Genomic DNA, 22,312 nt, shown 5'->3' on the forward strand with positions numbered 1-22,312 from the left:
ACGAGTGTCCATGTAAGATGAGTCACTCCAGTTCACACAGAGGCGCAAGGTTCCATTCGTAGACACCCGAATTATGTTTTCCAGCAAACCACAGAGCACATACACAGTTCAGACACTGGTACACCCCGTGTGGCTTTGGCTGAATATAAAGCTTCAACCAACCAGCAGACATTCGCATATACAAAACACACACAGACATACAGTTAATTAATGTTCGTGTATTGTAGAAAGGATACACAACAACAGCGCTGTGTTGAGTTTGGACAAATGACTTTAATTCAAGAGAAGACAATTACAGTTCATGAGGAAGTCTTTGGAGATTCGTGGAGGGAATCCGTCCGTCCTCTAACCAGTTGTGCTGATGTAGCACACGCAAGCCGAAGGAAACTTGAAGCTCTCGGGGTAGGTCTTAACGTTTTCCTCGTCGAATATGAGCAGTTGATGCGTGACGTACTTTTGTGTGCACCACGTGGGCAACGAAGAATCGCAGCCGAGGATGCCTGAGCAGCTGCTATCCGGTTTGCTGTGGAAAAACGCAAAAATAAACACATTAATAATAAGCTGGTTTATGAAATGCTACAGCATTGCTTGCGAGTATGAATACAAATTGAATACAAACGAACAAAAACAAAAAAGAACACTCCAATACTTGGAAAGGTTTCATGAGATGGAGAGCTGACTGCATACATCTTCTCCAGCATGCAAAAGTACACTGTGATAACCCTGAAGAATGAGAGGCCTTTTTGCCTTACTGTGAGCAATTTTCATGGAAATTATGAAAGGCATTCTGCGAATTTCTTTCATAATTTTGAAAAAGTTGAAGGTCTTATCAAATGTTTTTTTTTTAGGAATCTAAGAAACGATATTATAGGAGGAGCTCCCCAAAAGTTCGGGAAATTTGACCGTAAAGAAAAATTACTTCTCCTAACTGCTAGTTTTCACCGTCTCCTTCGAAATACACCCTCTGTCCAAAAAGAAACCGAACTTTTCGAAAATAGAAGAGAAACTAGTGGCGCCACTTGTATCTTTTCGTTGTCGAAAACGGCAACCTTCATTAGAGTTGTGTCAACTGTTTATGACATTTGTTTCATTAGAAGCCGAGTTATAGTGCCAAAGGTGACAGTGTGTTTTAACGAACAGTCGGTCATCACGACATTCACTCTGGCGGTTTGTTTCGGGCCCATACTGAAAACACCACGTTTCGTCACCAGTAATGATCGTTTCGAGGACGTTTGAGTCCTCACGAGCGGTATTAATGAGGTCCTTGCAGTGTTCAATTCGATACACTTTTTGGTCGTCTGTCAACTTGTGGGGAACCAATCGCGAATTCAATTTACGAAGCCCAAACTATCGGTCAAAATGTTGTGCACAGTTGAGTTTGGAATCCCCAATTCATCTTCAATCAATCTCAAGGACGATTTCGGGTTTTCTTTGATAAAATCACGCACTTTCTAGTTGTTAACTTCGCTCAGTCCAGTTTTTGGACGGCCCGCTTTTCGTCGTCCTCAAGCGTCTCATGACCACATTGAAATCGCTTAACCCCCTCGTAAACTTGAGTACGGGATAAGCATTCATCACCGTATTCTTTTTGAAACATTTGCTGAGTTTCGGTAAAAGGTTTACCAAGTTTAACACAAAAGTCAATCGCAGCTCTCTGTTTGAAACTCATTTTCCGACCGTTCGTCAAAACACACTGTCACTCTTGGCACTGTAACTCGGCTTCTAATAAAACAAATGTCATAAAGTTGACACAACACTAAGGAAGGTTGCCGCTTTCGACAACAAAAAGATACAACAGGTGGCGTTCTAGTTTCTTCTATTTTCGAAAAGTTTGGTATCTTTTTGGACAGAGGATGTAGTCCCAGAGGGTATGAATACAGCCATTGCAACGATTTATTTCATGATTTCATGCATGAAATAAATCCTTTAGTGTGACTATGTTGGGCACCTCCTGAGATTCTACCTGGATCTCCTCGATCGTATCAAAAAGACCCTTTCAACCTGAATTTCACCTTGGGGAACAGAAACAATGTCGCAGGGGAGGTGAGAACAGGCGAACGGGGTGGATGAGGAATGATTGTCGTGTTTTGGAAGCCAGGGACTGTCGAACTACAAGTGATGTGTAAGTGGGTGGCATTTTGCAACAATGCGTCTCAAGTTCAAAACGTCCAACAAATTGCTTCGTACGATATCGTACGATAGTCCTTCGATCTCGAGCACATCATGAGTCGTTCGTCTACGACCTACAAAGATATCCTCGTACACTGTTGCGTGCTTTCCGCATTTTACTTGTCGACAGCTGTCCATCCTTGAAGCGTTTGCATCGCAAAAAACGCCAAGATTGAAGCAAATTCTTACCCTAGAATTGGCATCTCAGCTTGCCAGCTGTTGGCATGCTGATCGGTAAAGGTACTGCTAGCGCCTTCCAGCGGAAGAAGGCTGCACTACAATCGGTTCAAGGGCGCTATTGAAAGTCCTTGAACTTTTAGGGGTTGCATGGTATTACTTTTGTGCCTTTTATTTGGTTGCACGCCATCCTGGATATGGATGACACAATCCCAAGTCACTTCTTAAAATGGCGGTCCCACCCCATTGCGAACAGGTTGAACACCGCCAGCGATAGTGAAATCATTTTGTACAGTCGAACCAGAATGAAGAGAGTTTGACAGTATCATGTTGTCAAACGACACCTTTTGAGCGAAAAGCATCATTTTTGGGACAACGTAGGCTGCACACAATCGAAACAGAAGGAGCAGTTGCATTCTTGTGTGTGTTGCTGACAGGATTCTTTATCACGATCATTGAGCGCAAAGCCACACAGGAACTGTACACATCAATTGACATAATTTTACGTTTCTCATTTCGCTATCAACATGGCTCGAATGAAATACACCACATAATTTAATGCCAGATAAAAATAGATAAAAAAAAAAACAGATAAAATGAAATTGTTTTTTCAAATAAAAATGATTTAATCCTTAATATATAATCCATATCACAGCCTTGACACTAAATATACGATGTTTACAATTCTTTGGGCATTGGAATCGCATTTAAATACAGTAATTGTTTTTTTTTTTTTTTTTTTTTGCTTGTCCATAAACTTAAAAATTGCAATCCACCAGTGGCGACATACCACTCTTCGGTCTCTCACGTCCAGCAGAATAATGTGGGCAAGCTTATTTGCTTGCTAACCTGGAAGCTTCGTAAAGCATTACCATTAGGTTTGGTCCGGTATACTGTCTAGAATCTGCTCTCCGGCTAAGTGCTTCAAAGCTGCATAGTAGACAAGAAGAAATGGCGGATCGCTCCATGATATCTCACGTAATCCTACAGGTATTTCACAAATTTCACACTGGTAAAAATGGGGCACAGTATCCGGCAAAATAGGCAACCTGACTAGAAGAACAGCACACGTAGTTAACAGATCTCTCCTGACTTCACAGCCTTAGTTGATAGGCAGAAATTCCAAAGCACTTCAACCGAATCCGTCCTGGATAGGTTTCCGTAGTCTAATGGTTTAATGTTCGTGGGTTGTGGGATCTGTGTGTGTGCACAGACACTAACCAACCCTCCCCTAGAAGACGAATTTGGTTGCAGTGCACCTTCGTAAATGGCAGCAATTTAAGAACCAACCCAGATTGTGATGGTCGGACAGCGCTTTTGAACTTCCGAAGTTCAACTCAGACTGGAACACCAAAATTAATTCTTTGACTTTCTCAAGAAAAATATTTCATCCCCATCTAAGTGACCGGTTAATAAATAACTGAAAGACAAAATAAAATGATATAATAGAAAATATAAATATCATTCCGACTTATTTTAAAATTCCGTTACCAAAACAATAAAAATTAAAAACGTATCACGCGCTGTGAGAGCTTCCTCTTTCTTATCTTGAGACAAAGGAAGCGCTTTCTTCCTCTCGCGCTTCTCAAAGGAAGCTGAAACGTCTGACGCTTCCAATAACACGGTGGGAGGGCTTGGCTATTAGGGATGCAGATAGGTGTAGGGAACGACCTGCTCAAAGCGAGAATCGGAAAATCTTTAAATATTGAACAACTGGTGGAGTTTGAGGATATGTTTCAGAATTGACAAGGAAGGGAAGTTTTAATCACGCGATTTTAAGAGCCAGAAATTTTTTTGGAGGTGAAGTCAAAAGTTGTTAACAATACTTTAAGGACCATATTATCATTAAGTAAAGAATTTAAAACAAAATGATGATTGCTTATTTTAAAATCAATCAGTTCTAAGACACGATAATATTGCAGAATCCTCTCGTCCTGTGAGGAAGATTTCCACCTTCCTTTCTTCACCTAATCTCACTCAGGTTTCCAGGTGTATACGAGATCCACCTGTGTGCTTTGTCTTATTTTGGGCAATCCAACAGATCGCACAGTCGTCTGCAGTGAGGAACATAAACAATATATCGTATCATAAACCCGAGCAGTCTGGCCTATAAGAACATGCCATCGTGACTAAACATACTATTCTTTGGAAGTACACCCGCTGTCTATAAAGAAACCGAACTTTTCGAAAATAGAAGAAACTAGTGGCGCCACCTGTTTTATCTTTTTGTTGACGTAAGCGGCAACTTTCATTAGTGTTGTGTCAACTGTTTATGACATTTGTTTCATTAGAAGCCGAGTTATAGTGCCAAGAGTGACAGTGCTTTGACGAACGGTGGGTCGTGACATTTATGCCGTACGCGAAGAATTCTCGCTATCAATCGCTTCAAAACTTCGAGATAAAACTCACCACTGACCGTTTGGCCAGGCGGAACGAATTGTTTCTGGATAATACCCTTGGAATCGTAGAAACACACCAGCATTATCTTTACTTTTGACTTCTTCAAGCGACTTTTTTTCGGATGCTCCTCTTCTGGTGGTCTCCACTCAGCATTCGGGGATTTTTGTTTCGGGCTCGTACCCAAAACACCACGTTTCGTCACCAGTAACGATCGTTTCGAGGACGTTTGAGTCCTTAAGGGCGGTTTTAATGAGGTCCTTGCAGTGTTCAATTCGATACATTTTTTGGTCGTCAGTCAACTTGTGGGGAACAAATTGCGAATTCAATTTACGAAGGCCCAAACTCTCGCTCAAAATGTTGTGCAGAGTTGATTTTGGAATCCCCAACTCATCTTCAATCAATCTCACGGACGATTTCGGGTTTCCTTTGATGAAATCAAGCACGTTTTGGATGTTAACTTCACTCATTCCAAAATAGTTCGTCAGACGACTTCAAAGTGGTCGTGAGACGCTTGAAGGCGTCTCACGACCACTTTGAAGTCACTTAAACCATTCTTAAATTCAGTATGGGATAACCATTCATCGCCGTGTGCTTTTTGATGCATTTGATGCGTTTCGGTAAAACTTTTACCAAGTTTAACACAAAAGTCAATCGCAGCTCTCTGTTTGAAACTCATTTTCCCACCGTTCGTCAAAAACACACTGTCACTCTTGGCACTACAACTCGGCTTCTAATGAAACAAATGTCATAAACAGTTGACACAATACTAATGAAGGTTGCCGCTTTCGACAACAAAAAGATACAACAGGTGGCGCCGTTAGTTTCTTCTATTTTCGAAAAGTTCTGTTTCTTTTTTGGACAGAGGGTGTAAGCTAAAGTCATAAAATTAGATTCCCTGTAGAACGATTATTCAAAGAGTTGTAAAGCCTTCCTCCGCTGCCCAAATTAAAAATAGATCTGTCCTTTGGTTATCCTTTCTATAGGAAATATTATTGTACTTCATCTTATTATATTAGATATTTCTTAATTAGGAATGTGCCAACCGTCTGCTATTTTACGATGTAGTGGCGTCTTTAAAAGTAATTATTTTTTGCATTTCAGTTTGCGGTGTTCCGTTACTGACCTATTCGATTGAACTTCGATTTTGTGGTTTGATTCGAAACTGCATCGACTTACGCGGATGTAGGTTTGCGTTTCCGTATTTAATTTCTTGCCATAGTGCAAGTGCAATCAAGTGCATCAAGTGCAACCAAAGCTTTTCATATAAAAAGAGGCGACAACATTACGCTATGAGAGGTTGTGCTGTCTTAAAAAATACAGGGTGGCCAAAAATTAACATTCCCTCTTTGGAGGCATCTGTAGCTAAAACCAATAAACGGAATGAGACCACACATTTTATATGGAGATTTTCGAAGGCATGCAGAGTCGAATTCCGCGAAAAAAAGATTTAGTACCAAAATCGCCAATAGAGGAAATTTTGGCGATGGAGGAGCCGAAAGCAAATATTGCAGTAAACGCAGGTAAAAAGGATTATGCAAATTTTACCGTGCGTACGTGAAAGCAGCGCCACCAATTCCACTTAAAAAGGGATTGGGAACGTTCAGGCAGTTATTCGAATGACTGACGAATTGTGCTCAATATGCGTCCTACCTTGCTCAGCATGCTTTACTTGTTAAGTTGTTTTTCCTTAAATGGTGCAATGCCGTTGCGGCCCTTCGGGAATCGAGAAGGCTTCATAACCTGCGTACAGGTCCTGTGTCAGCTGTAGCACTGAGAGCTATGATTGAGAAGTTTGAAGAAACTGGATCACTAGGAGTTAGACCTGGCAGAGGGCGGAAAGCAGTGCAAGAAGAGACAGTAACTGACGTTGCTACTGCTGTGGTCGACGACACAGGGACCAGTACTGGTCCAAGCGCTCGTGCCATAGCTCGCCAACTTGATATGGCTTATGGTAAAGTCTGGAAACTCTTACGAAAAATGCTTCACTTCTATCCGTGTAAGTTCAGTCGTGTGCCAGCACTAACTATCGCAGATTATGATAAGCGCATGACCTTCGCGTTAACGTTTCTTGCCCCAATGAAGGTCGACAATGACTGGCCTTGAGGAATATTGTGGGGTGATGATGCTCATTTTTATCTGAATGGGTTGGTGAACACTCACAACTGCAGAATTTGGGCATCTGGACATCCCCAAGCGACCCAGCAAGTATCACTGCATTCTCCAAAAGTAACCGTGTGGTGTGGCTTCACAGCCGATTTCATAATATTACCGTACTTTCATGAGCGTATTACCCCTACAGGTCCTGTAACCTGCTCCATTACTGGAGAGATTTATCGACGAATGCTGGAAAATTTTATCATTTCTGCATTGCAGCAAAGACAATGTTTGGACTCCGTAATTTTTATGCAGGATGGAGCACGGCCACACATTGAACGTTCAGTACATCGCCTTTTACGCCAGCATTTCAGTAATGACAGGGTTATCAGTCAGTTCTTTCCGACGGCATGGCCGCCTCGATTCCCGGACATCACTCCATGTGACCTTTGGCTGTGGGGGTATTTGAAATCCGTTGTGTATGTTGGTGGCGTTCCCTACTTTCATGTCTTGAAAGACAACATGAAACGGGCTGTTATGAACATCCAATCCGACTCCTTACGCTCAGCTGTAGAGCTTGTCGCACACCGGATGCAATTTGTTGTACACCAGAAAGGTCAGCACATTGAAAATCGTGCATGTGGTCCAGGGGATCCTGATTCTGATGAATAAAACATTGTTTCCTGCGAGTTCAATCATACATTAATTTCTGTGTGTCTCGCAGGTTGCTGTTTTAGTTCAATTATTATTATTATTCTTATTCTCATTGTAACGCGCCACATATCCATCTTGAATGAGTGAATGAGCGGCTGTCGCGTACACCGTCGAAATGTTATTATTCCATTTTATTTGCCTTTAATGTCATTATCCGCCTGTTTTCGGCTCCGCCAGCGTCAAAATGTCCCCTATCGTCGAAATTTGATACTAAATCTTTTTTTTCGCGGAAATCATCTCCCCATGCCTTCAAAAGTCTCGGTATAAAATTTGATCTCATTCCGTTTATTGGTTTCAGCTAGAGATGCCTCCAAAGAGGGAAAGTTATTTTATGGCCACCCTGTACAATACACAAATTATTAACATTTGATGCGAGTCTATAATCTCGTAGCATCTCTTCATAATAATCAATGAATAATAATAATGGCAATAATAATAATAATAAAGGTGCGCTTCTAAAACATATTATATTAATGTAACATATTTTGTATTTTCAGAAATATTTCATTGCGCATATTTTGAATTCGTTCTTCTTTTCCACAATCCATCATAGCACCTTCTTATGTCGGTGTGTGTGTGTGTGTGTGTGTGTGTGAGAGAGAGAGAGAGAGAGAGAGAGAGAGAGAGAGAGAGATAAGCTGTCAGTTATTGTTACAGATTAGCTAATTTGGTTGCCACTCACCGGCATTCTTCTATGGACACCGCCTGTCTCATGTCCTCGTTGTTGTTGACCACAAACTTCCACTTCTGGATGTTATTTTTCGCAGCCTTCGGGAAGATCGTTCTGGTGACCGTCTCGCAAGCCTGCGTGAGGGTAATGTCAGCTCCCTCGGGTTTCCGACGGGTGATAATATCGTTGCTGATGACATCGTAAGTGTATCCTCTAAGGAAGTTTAAGGCGGACGAGTTGCTCCTCAGAGTTCGAAAGATGGTTTTCCTGCAGGGGAACAAAGGGACGTAGAAATGAATTAACACTCTCCAGACAAGTTTCGTAAGAATTCCTTGTGGCTCCCTCTAGGAAGAAGCACAAGAATTACGCGAAGAGAAGCAGCATCCCAAAAACCGAGAGCATCTCCTGGGATGTGAATTACTGCTAATGAGGGAAAGGTTTATAAGACTCATTCGTGGGAGTACTTTACCAGATTCAACATCGCCATCTCAAGGATTTCGTACCAATCATGGCGATGATCCTTAAGGATTTTTTTAAGAACCTGCAAATCACAAAACTACGTCTTTGGTGTAGACACCAAAGACGTAGTTTTTTGTTTCTGGACGATTTCTTAAAATACGATGATAAATTTTATGGGCGTTTTTCGCTAACCATACGGAGAATTCTTAGAAAACAAAGACATGCTTCTTTAGTATTTTAAGAAGCATTTCAAGAATGTTCGAAAAAATGATGAAATTTGGAAGAATTTCCTGCAAAGTACACCCTCTGTCCAAAAAGAAACCGAACTTGTCGAAAATAGAAGAAACTAGTGGCGCCACTTGTTGCATCTTTTTGTTGTCGAAAGCGGCAACCTTCATTAGTGTTGTGTCAACTGTTTATGACATTTGTTTCATTAGAAGCCGAGTTATAGTGCCAAGAATGACAGTGTGTGTTTTTGACGAACGGTCGGAAAATGAGTTTCAAACAGAGAGCTGCGATTGACGTTTGTGTTAAACTTGGTAAATGTTTTACCGAAACGCATCAAATGCATCAAAAAGCACACGGCGATGAATGCTTATCCCGTACTCAAGTTTACGAGTAGTTTAACATGTTCATTGCCAATCACGCGATATCGCGCGATGCGAGTTCTCGCTGAGCGGCCGATCACGCGTTATGGCGTGGACGTCGCTAACTAAACAAAAAATTAAAAAAAATTTGGCCACCACACGAAATTCCAATTTTCAGCTTGGCAATGAAAGTGTTAAGCGATTTTAAGGTGGTTGTGTGACGCTTAAGGACGACGAAAAGTCGGGCCGTCCAAAACCTGGACTGAGCGAAGTTAACATCCAAAAAGTGCGTGATTTCATCAAAGAAAACCCAAAATCGTCCGTGAGATTGATTGAAGATGAACTGGAGATTCCAAAATCAACTGTGCACAACATTTTGACCGAGAGTTTGGGGCTTCGTAAATTGAATTCGCGATTTGTTCCTCACAAGTTGACAGACCAAAAAACGTATCGCATTGAACACTGCAAGGACCTCATTAAAACCGCTCGTAAGGAATCAAACTTCCTTGAAACGGTTGTTACTGGTGACGAAACGTTGTGTTTTGAGTTTGAGCCCGAAACAAAGCGCCAGAGTGCTGAGTGGAGACCACCAGAAGAGGGGCATTCGAATAAAGAAAAAATCGCTTAAAGAAGTCAAAAGTAAAGACAATGCTGGTGTGTTTCTACGATTCAAAGGGAATTATCCACAAAGAATTCATTCCGCCTGGCCAAACGGTCAATGGTGAGTTTTATCTTCAAGTTTTGAAGCGATTGATAGCGAGAATTCGTCGCGTACAGCATGAATATCGTGACGACCGTCAAAACACACTGTCACTGTTGGCACTATAACTCGGCTTCTAATGAAACAAATGTCATAAACAGTTGACACAACACTAATGAAGGTTGCCGCTTTCGACAACAAAAATATACAACAGGTGGCGCCCTAGTTTCTTCTATTTTCGAAAAGTTCGGTTTCTTTTTGGACAGAGGGTGTATGTACGCATTTCTAATAAAGTTATTAGTAGAATGTACGTTAAGTTTTCAATTACGCTTGAATGTGGAGTTAACTGAAATATGAACGATGAAGCACTTACTGTGGATAGTTGGTGACATTTTCGCAGAAGGTTTGGTCGGGTGGACAATTCACTATGGGGTTGCTTAGGGCAAAAGGGTCGTCGTCGCTGTCTTCGTCAGCAGGGTAAATCACCGCACAGAGGGTCGGAACGAAGAGCATGCAGTGAAGGAACGCCTGTGAAAGAAAAGAAAAGTTGATGAGAACATCCAACAAATGGAAGCAAAAATTCCTTTCATCTCTTCGCCTTGGGCGACTGCATTCTTCTCTGGATTTGCACTCGACGTTGTACGTACTTTATATTTTAATATGAGACAAAGGATAGATTAGTGGGGGGGGAGAAGTCTCGGGGCCAAACAATATTTCTAAAGATGTGTATTTTTTTTAACTGCATCATCGTACTGTAACCATTTAAATGCAGCAGGTTCTGTACTTTGAAAAAAAAAACATATTAAATCAGGGACTCCCCTTCGATCCCTAAACCCCCCACTAATATGCTGTATATCCTGCAACCTGTGGACGATCTTCACACACCTTTCATTACGTAATATAAAAATTCGAAATGTTACTTCAACATATCTGACTTTTTAGTTTTTCCTCGCAGTGTCTTTCGTTTTTTCAATATTTTCGATTTGGTTTTTGGCACAAGAACAGTTTTGTACGTTCTTTTTCAGTTTTTCAGTACCGTATCTTTCATTGTTTTATGATATGCTGATTTTGTTCCAAATTTTTCTCGTGTTTTGGAGCCCTGCATTCCACTATGACACACAACACCGCAGAATTTTAGTGGAAATAACCACACCGTTTACTATTCGTTTCCAGTCTCCAAGTTTTTTCTCCACTATTTGCGTGTTTCTATGGTAATCGCATCCACGAGAGGTTCCTCAGCCTGCAGCACTTTAGTGCTATCGTGGAGAAAGGACAACACACTGACGAGAAAGAAGCAACTTGTTAGCATTACATTTGAAGACCCTGCAGATGAGATTTCTTAGGAAGGACGTAACAAGGAAGATGGGAATATTTTTCAAGAAAATGCAAACGGGTGAAAGAGAATTGATGTACAACGGATTAATAATCAGCCTAATTAGCTTTGTCCTTTGTATTAAATTGAGTATTTTAAGGAACTCTTAAGAGCCCCCGAAACGGGAGATTCGATGGCGAAACGGACTGATGAACTGTCAACAGCGAACAGCTGTCCAAAGATAAACGTACTTTATTATAATTGTTATTATTATTATTATCTGAGACCCCCACGGAGTCAAGGACTCATTGAGGGAGACTATAAATTACCCAAAACAGCTATCATGCCTTCCCTTAAATTCATTTACACTAGATGCACTCACTACCCCTAAGGGCAAATTATTCCATTCATTCACTGCTCTCAGGAAGAAAAACCTGGCTCTTAACCCTTTCTTGACTAAGAACAACCTTAACCTCCATGGATGCCTCCGTGTTCTCTCCCCTCCTTCCATATAACGAATAATTTCATCATTTGAAATGCTATAACACCCATTCAAACGTTTATAGACTTCTATCATATCACCCTCTTTCTCCTGTTAACCAGAGTCTGTAATCCACATACTCGCAATCTGTCCTCATAATCTAAATCCCATAATCCAGATATAATCTTTGTAACTCTTCTTTGCACCCTTTCCACAGCTTCTTTATCCCCTTGGAACCCGGGAGGACACCAAATCTGCGCACAGTAATCCACGGGTGGTCTTATCAAAGCCTTATAAAGAGGCAAAATTACTTCCTTATCCTTACATGTCAAGGTTCTCTTCAACCTCGCAATTATCCTCTGAGTTGTATTTACAACTTTTGCTATGTGACCTTTGAACTTTAAATAATTATCCACCAATACACCGAGATCCCTTCCCTCTTCAGTTTCTTGTGGCATAACACCTGCTAATATAATATGCCGCTGGAACTCTAATCAGTCCAAAGTGCATAACTTTACACTTACTAACTTTAAACTGATGCCCATTTTCGTTTACCCAAATTTCCAGCCTTTTCAAAATCATTTAAGTACTGGATATCAGAACCATCCCTGATTGCCCTGTCTATCTTCTCATCATGAGCAAACAATTGCACATCCACTGTTTGACCCTTCCTAATGTCGTTAATGTATAGATTGAACAATAATGGCCCAAGGACTGAACCCTGAGGTACACCACTGATTACCTTAAATCTGGCAGATTCAAACCCACTGTATACCACTTTTTGACATCTGTCTGTCAACCATCTCCTGATCCAAGTCAATAGATTATGTTCTAATCCCATATTCTCAAGTTTATACAACAGTCTATCTTGCGGTATCCTATCAAATGCCTTAGAAAAATCCAACATTATGACATTGCATCCATTCCTTTTATCCAACTCGGCCGTAACATTCTTATAAAATGTGAGCAAATTGCTAAAACATGGCCTTCCTTTAGTAAACCCATGCTGTTCCTGGCAGAGTATAGAATGCTTGTCTACCCATTTCTGTGTGCGAGTTCTTACAACTTCACTAAACTCTTCACTACCATACCAGAAATACTAATAGTTCGGTAGTTAGACACATCCGTTTTTGCACCACCCTTGTGCAATAGAACTATATTACATTCCTATGGTATCATTCCTGACCTGAGACTCGAGTTATACAACATGTGAAAGGCCTTGCCAATTCAGCTGAACATTCCTTTAACAAACGGGCAGATATTCCACCTGTCCCAATTGACAAATTCTTATCCAGGTTAAGCAAAAGTTCTTCAACCTCATTTTCATGAACCTCTAACTCTTCCTCCAACGTAGCAGTAGTACTGTGCACCATACTACACACACGTGGTTGATATATCTTAGCAAAGTGAGCACTGATTAACTGAACAATCTCTTTAGCTTCCGACACTCGTGTACCATCTGCAATCAATAAAGTTATTCTTCCACATTCATTCTTTCTTTTTCTTGCGGTATAATAAGAATAAAATTCTTTTGGATTGCCTTTAGCTTGCATGGCCAATTTCTTTTCATACTCCGATTTAGCTTTTCTTACAATACTCGTAACTTTTCTGGCCTGAGCTTTATATATTTCATAACTGCTCTCACTCTTTTTTTCACGATAGTCTTTCCACATCATCTTCTTCTTGTGGATCTCTAGCTTAATAAGGCTCCACATCCATTTCACTCCCAATCAGTGGCGACTCGTGGCTTGAAATCGTGGAGGTGCTGCAACTTTCGAAATATACATACACACTGTAAGTACAGGGTATACGTGTTGTGATAAAATATCAAAATTATGGTAAAATTTTAAAAAAAATTAAACATGAAAAAAGATTGTTTATTATCGATAAATACATACAGTTTGGTATAATTCAAAATTACTTAAAAATTACTATAACAAATGTTATGTCTTTAATTGTAATTCCAAATATTTAAAGAGACGGAGTAAACACAATAAGCACTGAGAACACTCTACCACTGCATATAAACAACAGTGGAACTGCGCGACGGACAGTGCCGCAATACGCTAATAGCTCGCATCTCATTATGACGTAGATATGATTGTGCGCGTAGCAATATGACTCTGGAAAACAAAGTGCCGCTAGCGTCCTTCGCCCCGCTAAGTGCGAAGGACGCTATTATTTTTATTATTATTTATTATTATTTTTTTATACAAAATAAGAGAATTGTAGAGGATTGTTGATGATAAAATTAAATATTACGAGCAAATATAAATAAATTAATAAATACATATCGAGAAAATGGGGGGTGTTGCAGTTCCGCAGTGCCTATGCACGAGCCGCCCCTGCTCCCAACCTATTTATTCTTTAGGGATACTTTCAGATACCACCTCATTTAAGCACTTTTTCAAAGATTCCCATGCATTGCTGATATTTTTTCCATTCAGTAACTGATACCATGGGACCAAAGATTCTTCTAAGTCGATCATAATTTCCAGCTTTGTAATTTAGCATGTAGCCTGTTTTTATTGGAGCTTCAGTACAAGTAGACACTTCCCAAGAAAGAACAGCCTGATCAGTGTCACCAATTGGTGGTAAAATAGCCATATTCTTGACAGAGATCCCTTCTGACGCTATGAGCAAAATGAACACTCTTTGACCTCGAGTTCCTTCTTTCAGATGCTGCTTGAGAAAGTTGTCTCGCAACAATTCATGAAATTTCTCTTCTTTGTTATCACGAGATTTCTCTTCTACCCAATCAATGTTTGGATAATTAAAGTAACCCATAATGATCATTCGTTTGGTACTCCCAAGGCTAAATTGGTGATGCATTTCTTCGTCCCCTACAACTGAGCCGCCAGGTGTATAGCAGCATCCCCACCCTATATTTCATTCTGTTAACCTCAGCTTCGCACCAGATAGACTCAAACTGATCGCTACATGGAACATTGTTACCATCATTGTTTCTTGGATGCTTTAAGTATACCCACCCTAAAAATAGTATACCAATCACCAGGGCCGCCGAGAAGGGGTGACATCTGAGGCTTTTGTCACGGGCCCGACATCGAAAAGGGCCCGATTGTCGGGCCCCGGCTTGTCACATAACTATGTTTATAAGGCGTGGTTTTAATTCTCGTAATAACACAACTATGATAAAGGCATATCGAGAATGAAACTGTGTTTTGTTTTAGACAGACGGCTACGCTCTTTAGCTCGCCATGAGTGTCCGGAAGACATCGATTCTCTCGGAGTGGATCGCTGTAGTTATAGCGGGCGATGACGTCAATAGGCGTTCATGCAAGGTTATTGCAGTCGGCTTCGCTAGCTAGTAATTGAATTCACAGCAATGTTCCCTGCCAGAACGCTTCGTTCTTGTTAGTATTTTGATAGACGAAGGTTTTGTGATTGTTTGTAAAGTGTGCAACTGTATAGTGTAAGGCATGTGCTAAAAAATAAAAGTAAGTATTCTTATTAATTTGATTTTTTAATTATTAAAATTATATTTTTAATAATAAAAATTTGACCAACAGAAATGTATCATCATAAATCTGGAAATCAAAAACGAAAGGAGGAACTTGTGGTCCGGGCCACACTTAAAAAAGTGGGGCCCGCACTTTTTTAAGGCCTTGCCCATCACACTCGATCCCACTTACCACATCTGATTCTGATGACCAGGTTTCACTAATGCCGACAATCTTAGGCCACATCGTATTCAATAAAGCAACAAACTCAACCCCTTTGTTTCTAATGCTCCTGGCATTTGTGTATAGACATAATAAATTACGACCTAACCTATTCTTATAATTAGATATGCAATGTATTTGGTCTTGTTCTAGAATTTTCTCTTTTCCCTCCCCAGACATACTTAAAAGGTCCGAACCCAAAGCATATTTTTCCACTCCTTCGTCACATACATAACCATGTTCGAAGACATTCATATTTTTATCACGTTTGCATGCCATAGCTGAACTTTCGCACATTTTCCCCAATCCTCCCTTGACGATCTAGTTTCCTTAACTCTCTGCGCTTTAAATAAGAGAAAATAGTCTTCAGGCAAATAATCAAACTAATTTTATTTCTTGAGTATATTTCCAACTGTGCTTTAAATCATAAACTTTGTTTTTCGCAAGAAATTTTACTATTAATTTTTTTAACCAAACCGCCCCTTTTTCCAGCTGTTTGGATTGTTTTTCTGTAATTAATTCTTTCTCTTCAACCCCCCCCCCCATCACCCAAATAAATGCTTTCTTTTATCTTTCCATCCAAAAGTCTTGAATGGATAGAAAAAGATAGTTGAAAACATTCTCGCGTTTCTTGTGCTGTCACAACAGCCCTGATTTTTTTATGAAAACTTTATCAGAAGCAGTCTTTGGAACCATCCCAACTGATTCTAGTACTGATTGTTGACTTCGATGTCCTCTTCACAAAAAAAGCCTTCTCGTCTAGGGGATTGCTTGCCTACAGGAGCATACAGAAAACGTCCAAATTCCAAATATTGAAAACTTGTGATCTCTGTACATCAAGAAATGTTTCAGCATTGTCTTAAGAATCTGTTAAAAGAAAACACTCACTTGGAAGAAAGTGAGTATTCCACATACCAACTTTATTAATTCTGTGGTCTGTTTCCATATTTAATTTGCCATCTTCATTAAAAAGATTGCGCCTTTTCAAAAACTCTCTCTTCTTTACTCTGTATCTAAGCAAGCGACCCTTTCGTGATGTTATACTCGCCACAAATGCCTTCACCATTCGGCAAAGGCCTCGTTGCTTGGCATGTCATTGCTTTGAGGTTTAACTTGACTTGCTTGGAACCATCATCGTCTCAATATCAACCAGTAAACGGAAGTCATTCAAAGTTCGACTATTAAAGAAGTCAGGAAACGGTCTGTAAGGGATTAGAAGAAAGAGAGGGGAATTCCCTCTCCCCCACCACCGATGTTTTTTTTCCAGAAACCTGAATTCTCTTCTTGATAGTGTCTTTTGAATCCGGTAGTTTTCCCGACGAATTGCAATAATGCAATGTGGTTGACCTTCGAAGCTGCACAGTACATTTCGATAATAGCGAATTCCAGACAGACTCTCCCCCCCCCCCCTCTCTGATCTGAAACAGACGTGCTCAGGTGAACAATGTCTCCGTACCTTCCCAGGAGGGCTGGCCAACACTCAGAGCCGAAGCCCCCGAACAATGATGCACCCACAGAGGGCTTCGCAGGCATTTCTGCTAACAGTTGGTTTTTCCTTTTCAAGCCAATCGACAATTGTATTTCTTTCTTCGTTCTTTCCTGTTTGGTACAGTCATCGTTAATCCCATCTTATCCCTACCGTCTGAGCACATGGATTAAAGCTGTCTTGCTTTGATCAGCACTCTGACTTCCATTTGCCTCTAAGTGCGCAAATCAGAGTAATGCATGACACGTGCTAACATGCATTACAAGTTCTCGTTTTTTTCTTAGAAACTGCAAGTCGAATAACGGGATTACTAGTTCACACTAATTCGTATTCAGTGAACAACCCACTTTGTAGACATTAAGAAAAGCTAATTGTGGTGTCTAAGAGTCTTGGCCTTGAGCGACTCTTGAGGCATCGAAGGTATCAAAGTTCGCTTTGTTTGGAAGGGGTGTCTGTCATATTCATTTAAATAAATATATTTTTCACGATTTTATTTGAAATATAAAAGAGCCCCTGATGTTACTGTCTGTGGCCGTGATAGGGTGAACAGCTTTGAGTAATTAATTTAAGAAAAACATTTGATTTATTAATAAATAAACTAAAAGCATAGCGTCAACACTAATGGTGACAATTCTTCCATAGTTCGAGAAGTCTAAAAATATGAAATCCATTGCAAAAACTGACATCAGATGGCGTGAACTGTCTGTCTGCCTTTTTTGGATAATCAACTATGTGTGAATTCAAACGAGCGGGCAGATGCAAAGGACAGGAGAAATTTGTTTTTCAACTCACTTTAATTGAGGGGGAACAGGGGGGACACACTTAGCACAATCAAACAGACAGGATCCTTATCTGTCTATCGCTGAAGGAACTGAGTGTAAAAACGGAAGACGTATAACCGGAAGTAAAGACGTCCCAGATATGGTGGACAGTTATCACATGGATGCTCTGAAGACGCCACCTTCAAAACAGGAAGTGAGAAGGGCACTTCCGCCAGCGGAAACCACACACACACATCTTTTCAGACAAGGAAAACTCGCGTGCAAGCAAACAACCCCGGAATAACAAGGAAAGACGCGACATCTATTAAGACATGGACTAATGAAGGATCTCAGCACGCATGCGCGTTCGTGAAGGGCACAAAACGCTCGTGTAGTCGTAACTCGCCTGCCGACACGTCAATCGAGGGGAACATGCGAGGTTGAGCAAGTGCACGCGTTTCAACCAGAAACGCACAATAAGTGTGCACTGCTGGGCAACCCCTTGTTGTGCAAACACCTTTCTCCTGCACTTCTGTCGTATTTCGTGAGGACTGTTAATCCTTTGCTGTAGCGGAGTTTGGTGCGGAAATGCGAATCGGTTGCATGCACGCTCCCCAACCTTTCCACTTACTCGGTCAAGGGTAGTGTGTGTGTGATGACGTCACCATTGGTGTTTGTTCCAGACTTCTGCTTTCATTAGCTGGTGATTGACGTAATTGATCCCGATGAACAAATGGGTTTTCTCAAGAATTTTTCGTTTTGAGATGCCTGTTTATTTGTTTCTTAGTGATTTCCTTTAAAAATATGTGCCACACACACACACACACACGCATGCTGCATTATCATCACGAAGGGTTCCGATCAATCGGTAATTTCTTCAACCAAATTTCGCAGACCCTTAATTCCAATTGCTTGTCGATGCTTATTAACAATTTGATTTTCTTAAGAATAAATTATTTTCCGATATTTCTTAAGGAATGTAATATTTCAATAAAATTTTCCAAACCTTAAAAGTGATCCTGAAAGATTTCATTCTCGTAAGCATCTCTTGCCCATGCTGTGCAGATTTCGTTTTGTTAATGACTGCCAAATAAACGTAACAAAACCTGTCAGAGGCACTTTGAAGTGCTGTTCGACGTGGGTTTAGGATAAGGGACTTGCATATGGCAACAGGGGCGTCATTCTGAGGAAGAAAAGGGCATCTTTCTTCCCTCCATCTGCACATCAACTCTGTCCTGCAGCAAATATGCAAACTTGAAGCGACGCAATCGGTTATTTGTCCGCGTATGCAGTGTGTGTGTGTGTGTGTGTGTCGAAAACCTACTCTGAATTTCCTTCCTCCTGGTCAGCTGACGTGAGACAGACAGACAGACAGACAGAGGTGTGTTTAGCTTTGCAGGAGGGGAATTCCAAAGAGAGTTGTAGGGAACTTAAACCAAAAATTCCCTCAGGGTCACTGCGAGAGACAACTTCAAAACGCCACCCAACAACAGTCAGGAAATAATTAAAACAAAAAAAGAAAAAAAAAACTTCTCTTTGCAAGTCGAATGAACAGCCATCTGGTGGCAGCACGTGGAAATGATGAGGAGAAAAAAAAACGAAACAATTCGCAGCATAAACTTACCCACCGCAGCGATGTCTTCATGGTGACCTTCTACAACCGCACTCACCAACTAGTAGCACAAATCTAGTCGCAGCTGTCTGACGGTGTGGTAAGCCACGGGACCTTGCGCAACAGGAGTCCGATGTGATGTCGGCGGTCATTCCGCTGAGTGTGCAACCACTGGGATGGGGACATTCGAAAGAAACAAAAAAAATTAAGGGTGATGTAGGCGCTACCCCGACGGGGAGGGTGGTGACGTCATCAACGAGGCGTAAAGCGACGTTCAGGGTTTTTTTTTTTTTTTTTTCGGGGTGAAACCGCGCACATTCCGCGCAGGCGCCGCATTGACGTCACAGAAGGGCAACGAAGGGAAGCGTGAAGCACGTGCTCCGTTTCCGAATAAACGCTCGTGGCTACCCAGAAGCCATTCGAGAAGACAATGCTTGCGAGTGTAAGCCAACCGACCTTAATCACACCTCCCGAACGAGGAAGTTTTTCCTCTCCGCGCGCACGTCAAGCACTTCGAGTGGAACCTCCCACGGCTGGAGTGCGCACGACAGAAAAAACAAAAAAAATTTAAAAAAAAAGTTCAACGAAAACAGCAACTTTCTATGACGTCACGTGCACGACAAAAATACTTCGATTCTGAAACGCCATCCTGATCACGTGACCTGCATATCAATGTTTAAAAAAATGAATAAACATTCCTTGCATGCAAACCTTCTAGTTCGCTAATGTTAGGGTTAGCTGGGAAGAGGAGGATTATGGGATTGTTGCAGGATGAACAACGTGATGAATGGTGGGAGGTTGTAGCCCCAGTAAGAGCATTAATCTTAGACACAAAGTGCACCATTAAGAAGAGATTTCTAATCTATTTGAATCCATTTACTCCCAAAATGGAGTAAATGGGACTATTTTTTTCAGAACGCTTTGCCATCGTCAGACACACGGATTGAAATCCCATCCGGCTTTATAAGAACTTTCATCTAAAGATGAGTTATTCGGTCTTATACGCTGAGGGTGGTAAGAATCCTCCGCAAAAGCGTCAAACCAACCGGTGAACACACCAACTCAACAAACCTAATATATCAGACTTGATCTTAGTTCCTTTGTTGTAATGCTGACCAGCAATTATAATTTTAATCGGTAAATATGGCTTAGAGCCACAAGAAAATACAGGAAATTATTGTGGAAAGAGTTCTGCCTCATTCTGGACACGTTCTTAATTAAGAAATCAGCAGGTCAGGGCGGTTATGCGAAAAGAAAGTGGAAATTATGCCGAAGGCGAACCTGAATTCACGTGAACTGTTTAAACACAGCAAACTGCAATCCAATCTTATCTACAAAACACATCGCAAACATAATTTCTTTGAATGCCGCTGTCCTTATAAGGACTGGCTTAAAGGGGCGAAGCAAGAATGCTTTTCATCTTCTCCGTTATCTGTAGAGGACAGTGTAGGGATAAGGTGTTATTGAGCTATTAAAGCTCTGATCATGGCAGGGGGGTAACAGCAATAGCCGAGCCTCAGTTAGAACTTCACTGGCTACGGCATTGCCATCCATTACCCTCCAAGGGTATTAATCACTCACTGCCGCTGTAGTAATATATAGAAAGAGCATATGAAACGCAAAATGGTGTCAGAATAAACAGATTCAAATATAACTAAAAATAAAAAAGATAGTTTTGAATGGTGGGGATAAAAGTCCGTTTTATTATAGTAAAGAAAGCATATAAATAAAAATAAGTCATTTATTTAAATGAATTTTATTATATTTCATGTTCAGTTTAGGGATGTCATCACGATGCCACCCTAAATGCGAGAACAATCTTCTAAGGTTGGATAGATTTGGGAACAAAAAAGAAATATTAATTTTATTTATTTATTTATTTCATTTTTTCTCTTGTATATCTTTGGAAACAGTGTCTGGTCTGCATCCATAGCACTAGACCGCCCTAAGGAAGTTCTAGGTCCGATTCTAGTCGCCGGCTACAGGAACTCTTTCTAACCATTTCTTTAATCGTTCCTGAGTAAGCCGATCTTTGGAACGGGCAGGTGGGTTCTCTCTCTCCGAGTAGTTCAGGTTTTAAATTCTCAACTAAAGAAAACCGATCACAGAACTCACAGTATTTCGAATAATAATCGTACTGTGTTAGGATAAGGATCACAAAATGGCACCAGTTTCTCTGCCGTACTAGACGTTGTAGATGCTCATTAAAATCACAGACAATCTTGTCGTGGCTCTTTCTGATTGGCTGAGTCGAAATTGGGTGCTCATCATTCGAGTTGGTTGGCTAAAACGTGTTGCCTTTCGGAATTTGTTTATTTTTATGGAATTAATTTTTATCGTTAAATGTTTATGGAATTAACGTTTTATTTACTGCAGCAAATGTCCTATCCTGTCCACAGTATTTCGCTCTTATTCATATGGTGACGTCACAAACTTGAAATTTGTGACGTCACAGACGGTTTCTTGAAATCATTTTAACAAAATGATTTCAAGGAGCTTACGCAAAAGGGCGTTTCAAAACGTAATCAATTCACTGATGGATGAAAGGAAATATTCAAGGGCGTAAGCATCTCCTCCCTCTTGTTTTCTCTGCACAATTTTTGGGATCTACTGAACCGTCTGTTTCATCGCTCCCGCTCGTCACCTCCTGCTTAATAAAATAGGAAACGCAAACATTATTCAATGGGGGATTTTATATGAGTAGAAATGATTTGAAGAATGACAGCGCTTATCGGTGATGCAACGGGTAAGAAAATTTCCGAGAAACTTGGTTACTTTGTGGGGAACGAGAATCTACAAGAGAGGATATTTCATAGCATCACTGGGATTAGTGAGTGTTAATTCCTAAGAACCCCTGTGTGTTAGCGATCTTTTTCAGTTGGAGGGAAAACAAATACTGTGAGATATGATAATTAGAAAATATCAAGAACTTATTTTTTTTTTTTTTTTTTTTTAAAAAAAAGCTAACCCTGATGGTTTGCTAAGAAAATTAAAAGCAACACCTTTT

The 22,312-nt window shown here is 40.7% G+C and overlaps 1 protein-coding gene across 1 annotated transcript; it reads right to left on the reverse strand.

Moving 5' to 3' along the window:
- Positions 1-253: 253 nt before the first annotated feature.
- On the reverse strand, positions 254-19,536 carry LOC150099146 (protein spaetzle-like). Its single transcript, XM_090404221.1, has 4 exons — positions 19,318-19,536; positions 10,344-10,498; positions 8,237-8,491; positions 254-523 (listed from the first exon to the last, which is right to left on the reverse strand). The coding sequence occupies exons 1-4, from the start codon at positions 19,336-19,338 to the stop codon at positions 346-348; spliced, it is 609 nt and encodes a 202-aa protein (XP_090260347.1). The 5' UTR covers positions 19,339-19,536; the 3' UTR covers positions 254-345.
- Positions 19,537-22,312: the final 2,776 nt, after the last annotated feature.

This window comes from Typopeltis vanoorti, chromosome 14 (genome assembly GCF_054136105.1).
Source record: "Typopeltis vanoorti isolate ZY-2024b chromosome 14, IOZ_Tvanoo_1.0, whole genome shotgun sequence".
NCBI classification, from domain to species: Eukaryota; Metazoa; Arthropoda; class Arachnida; order Uropygi; family Thelyphonidae; genus Typopeltis; species Typopeltis vanoorti.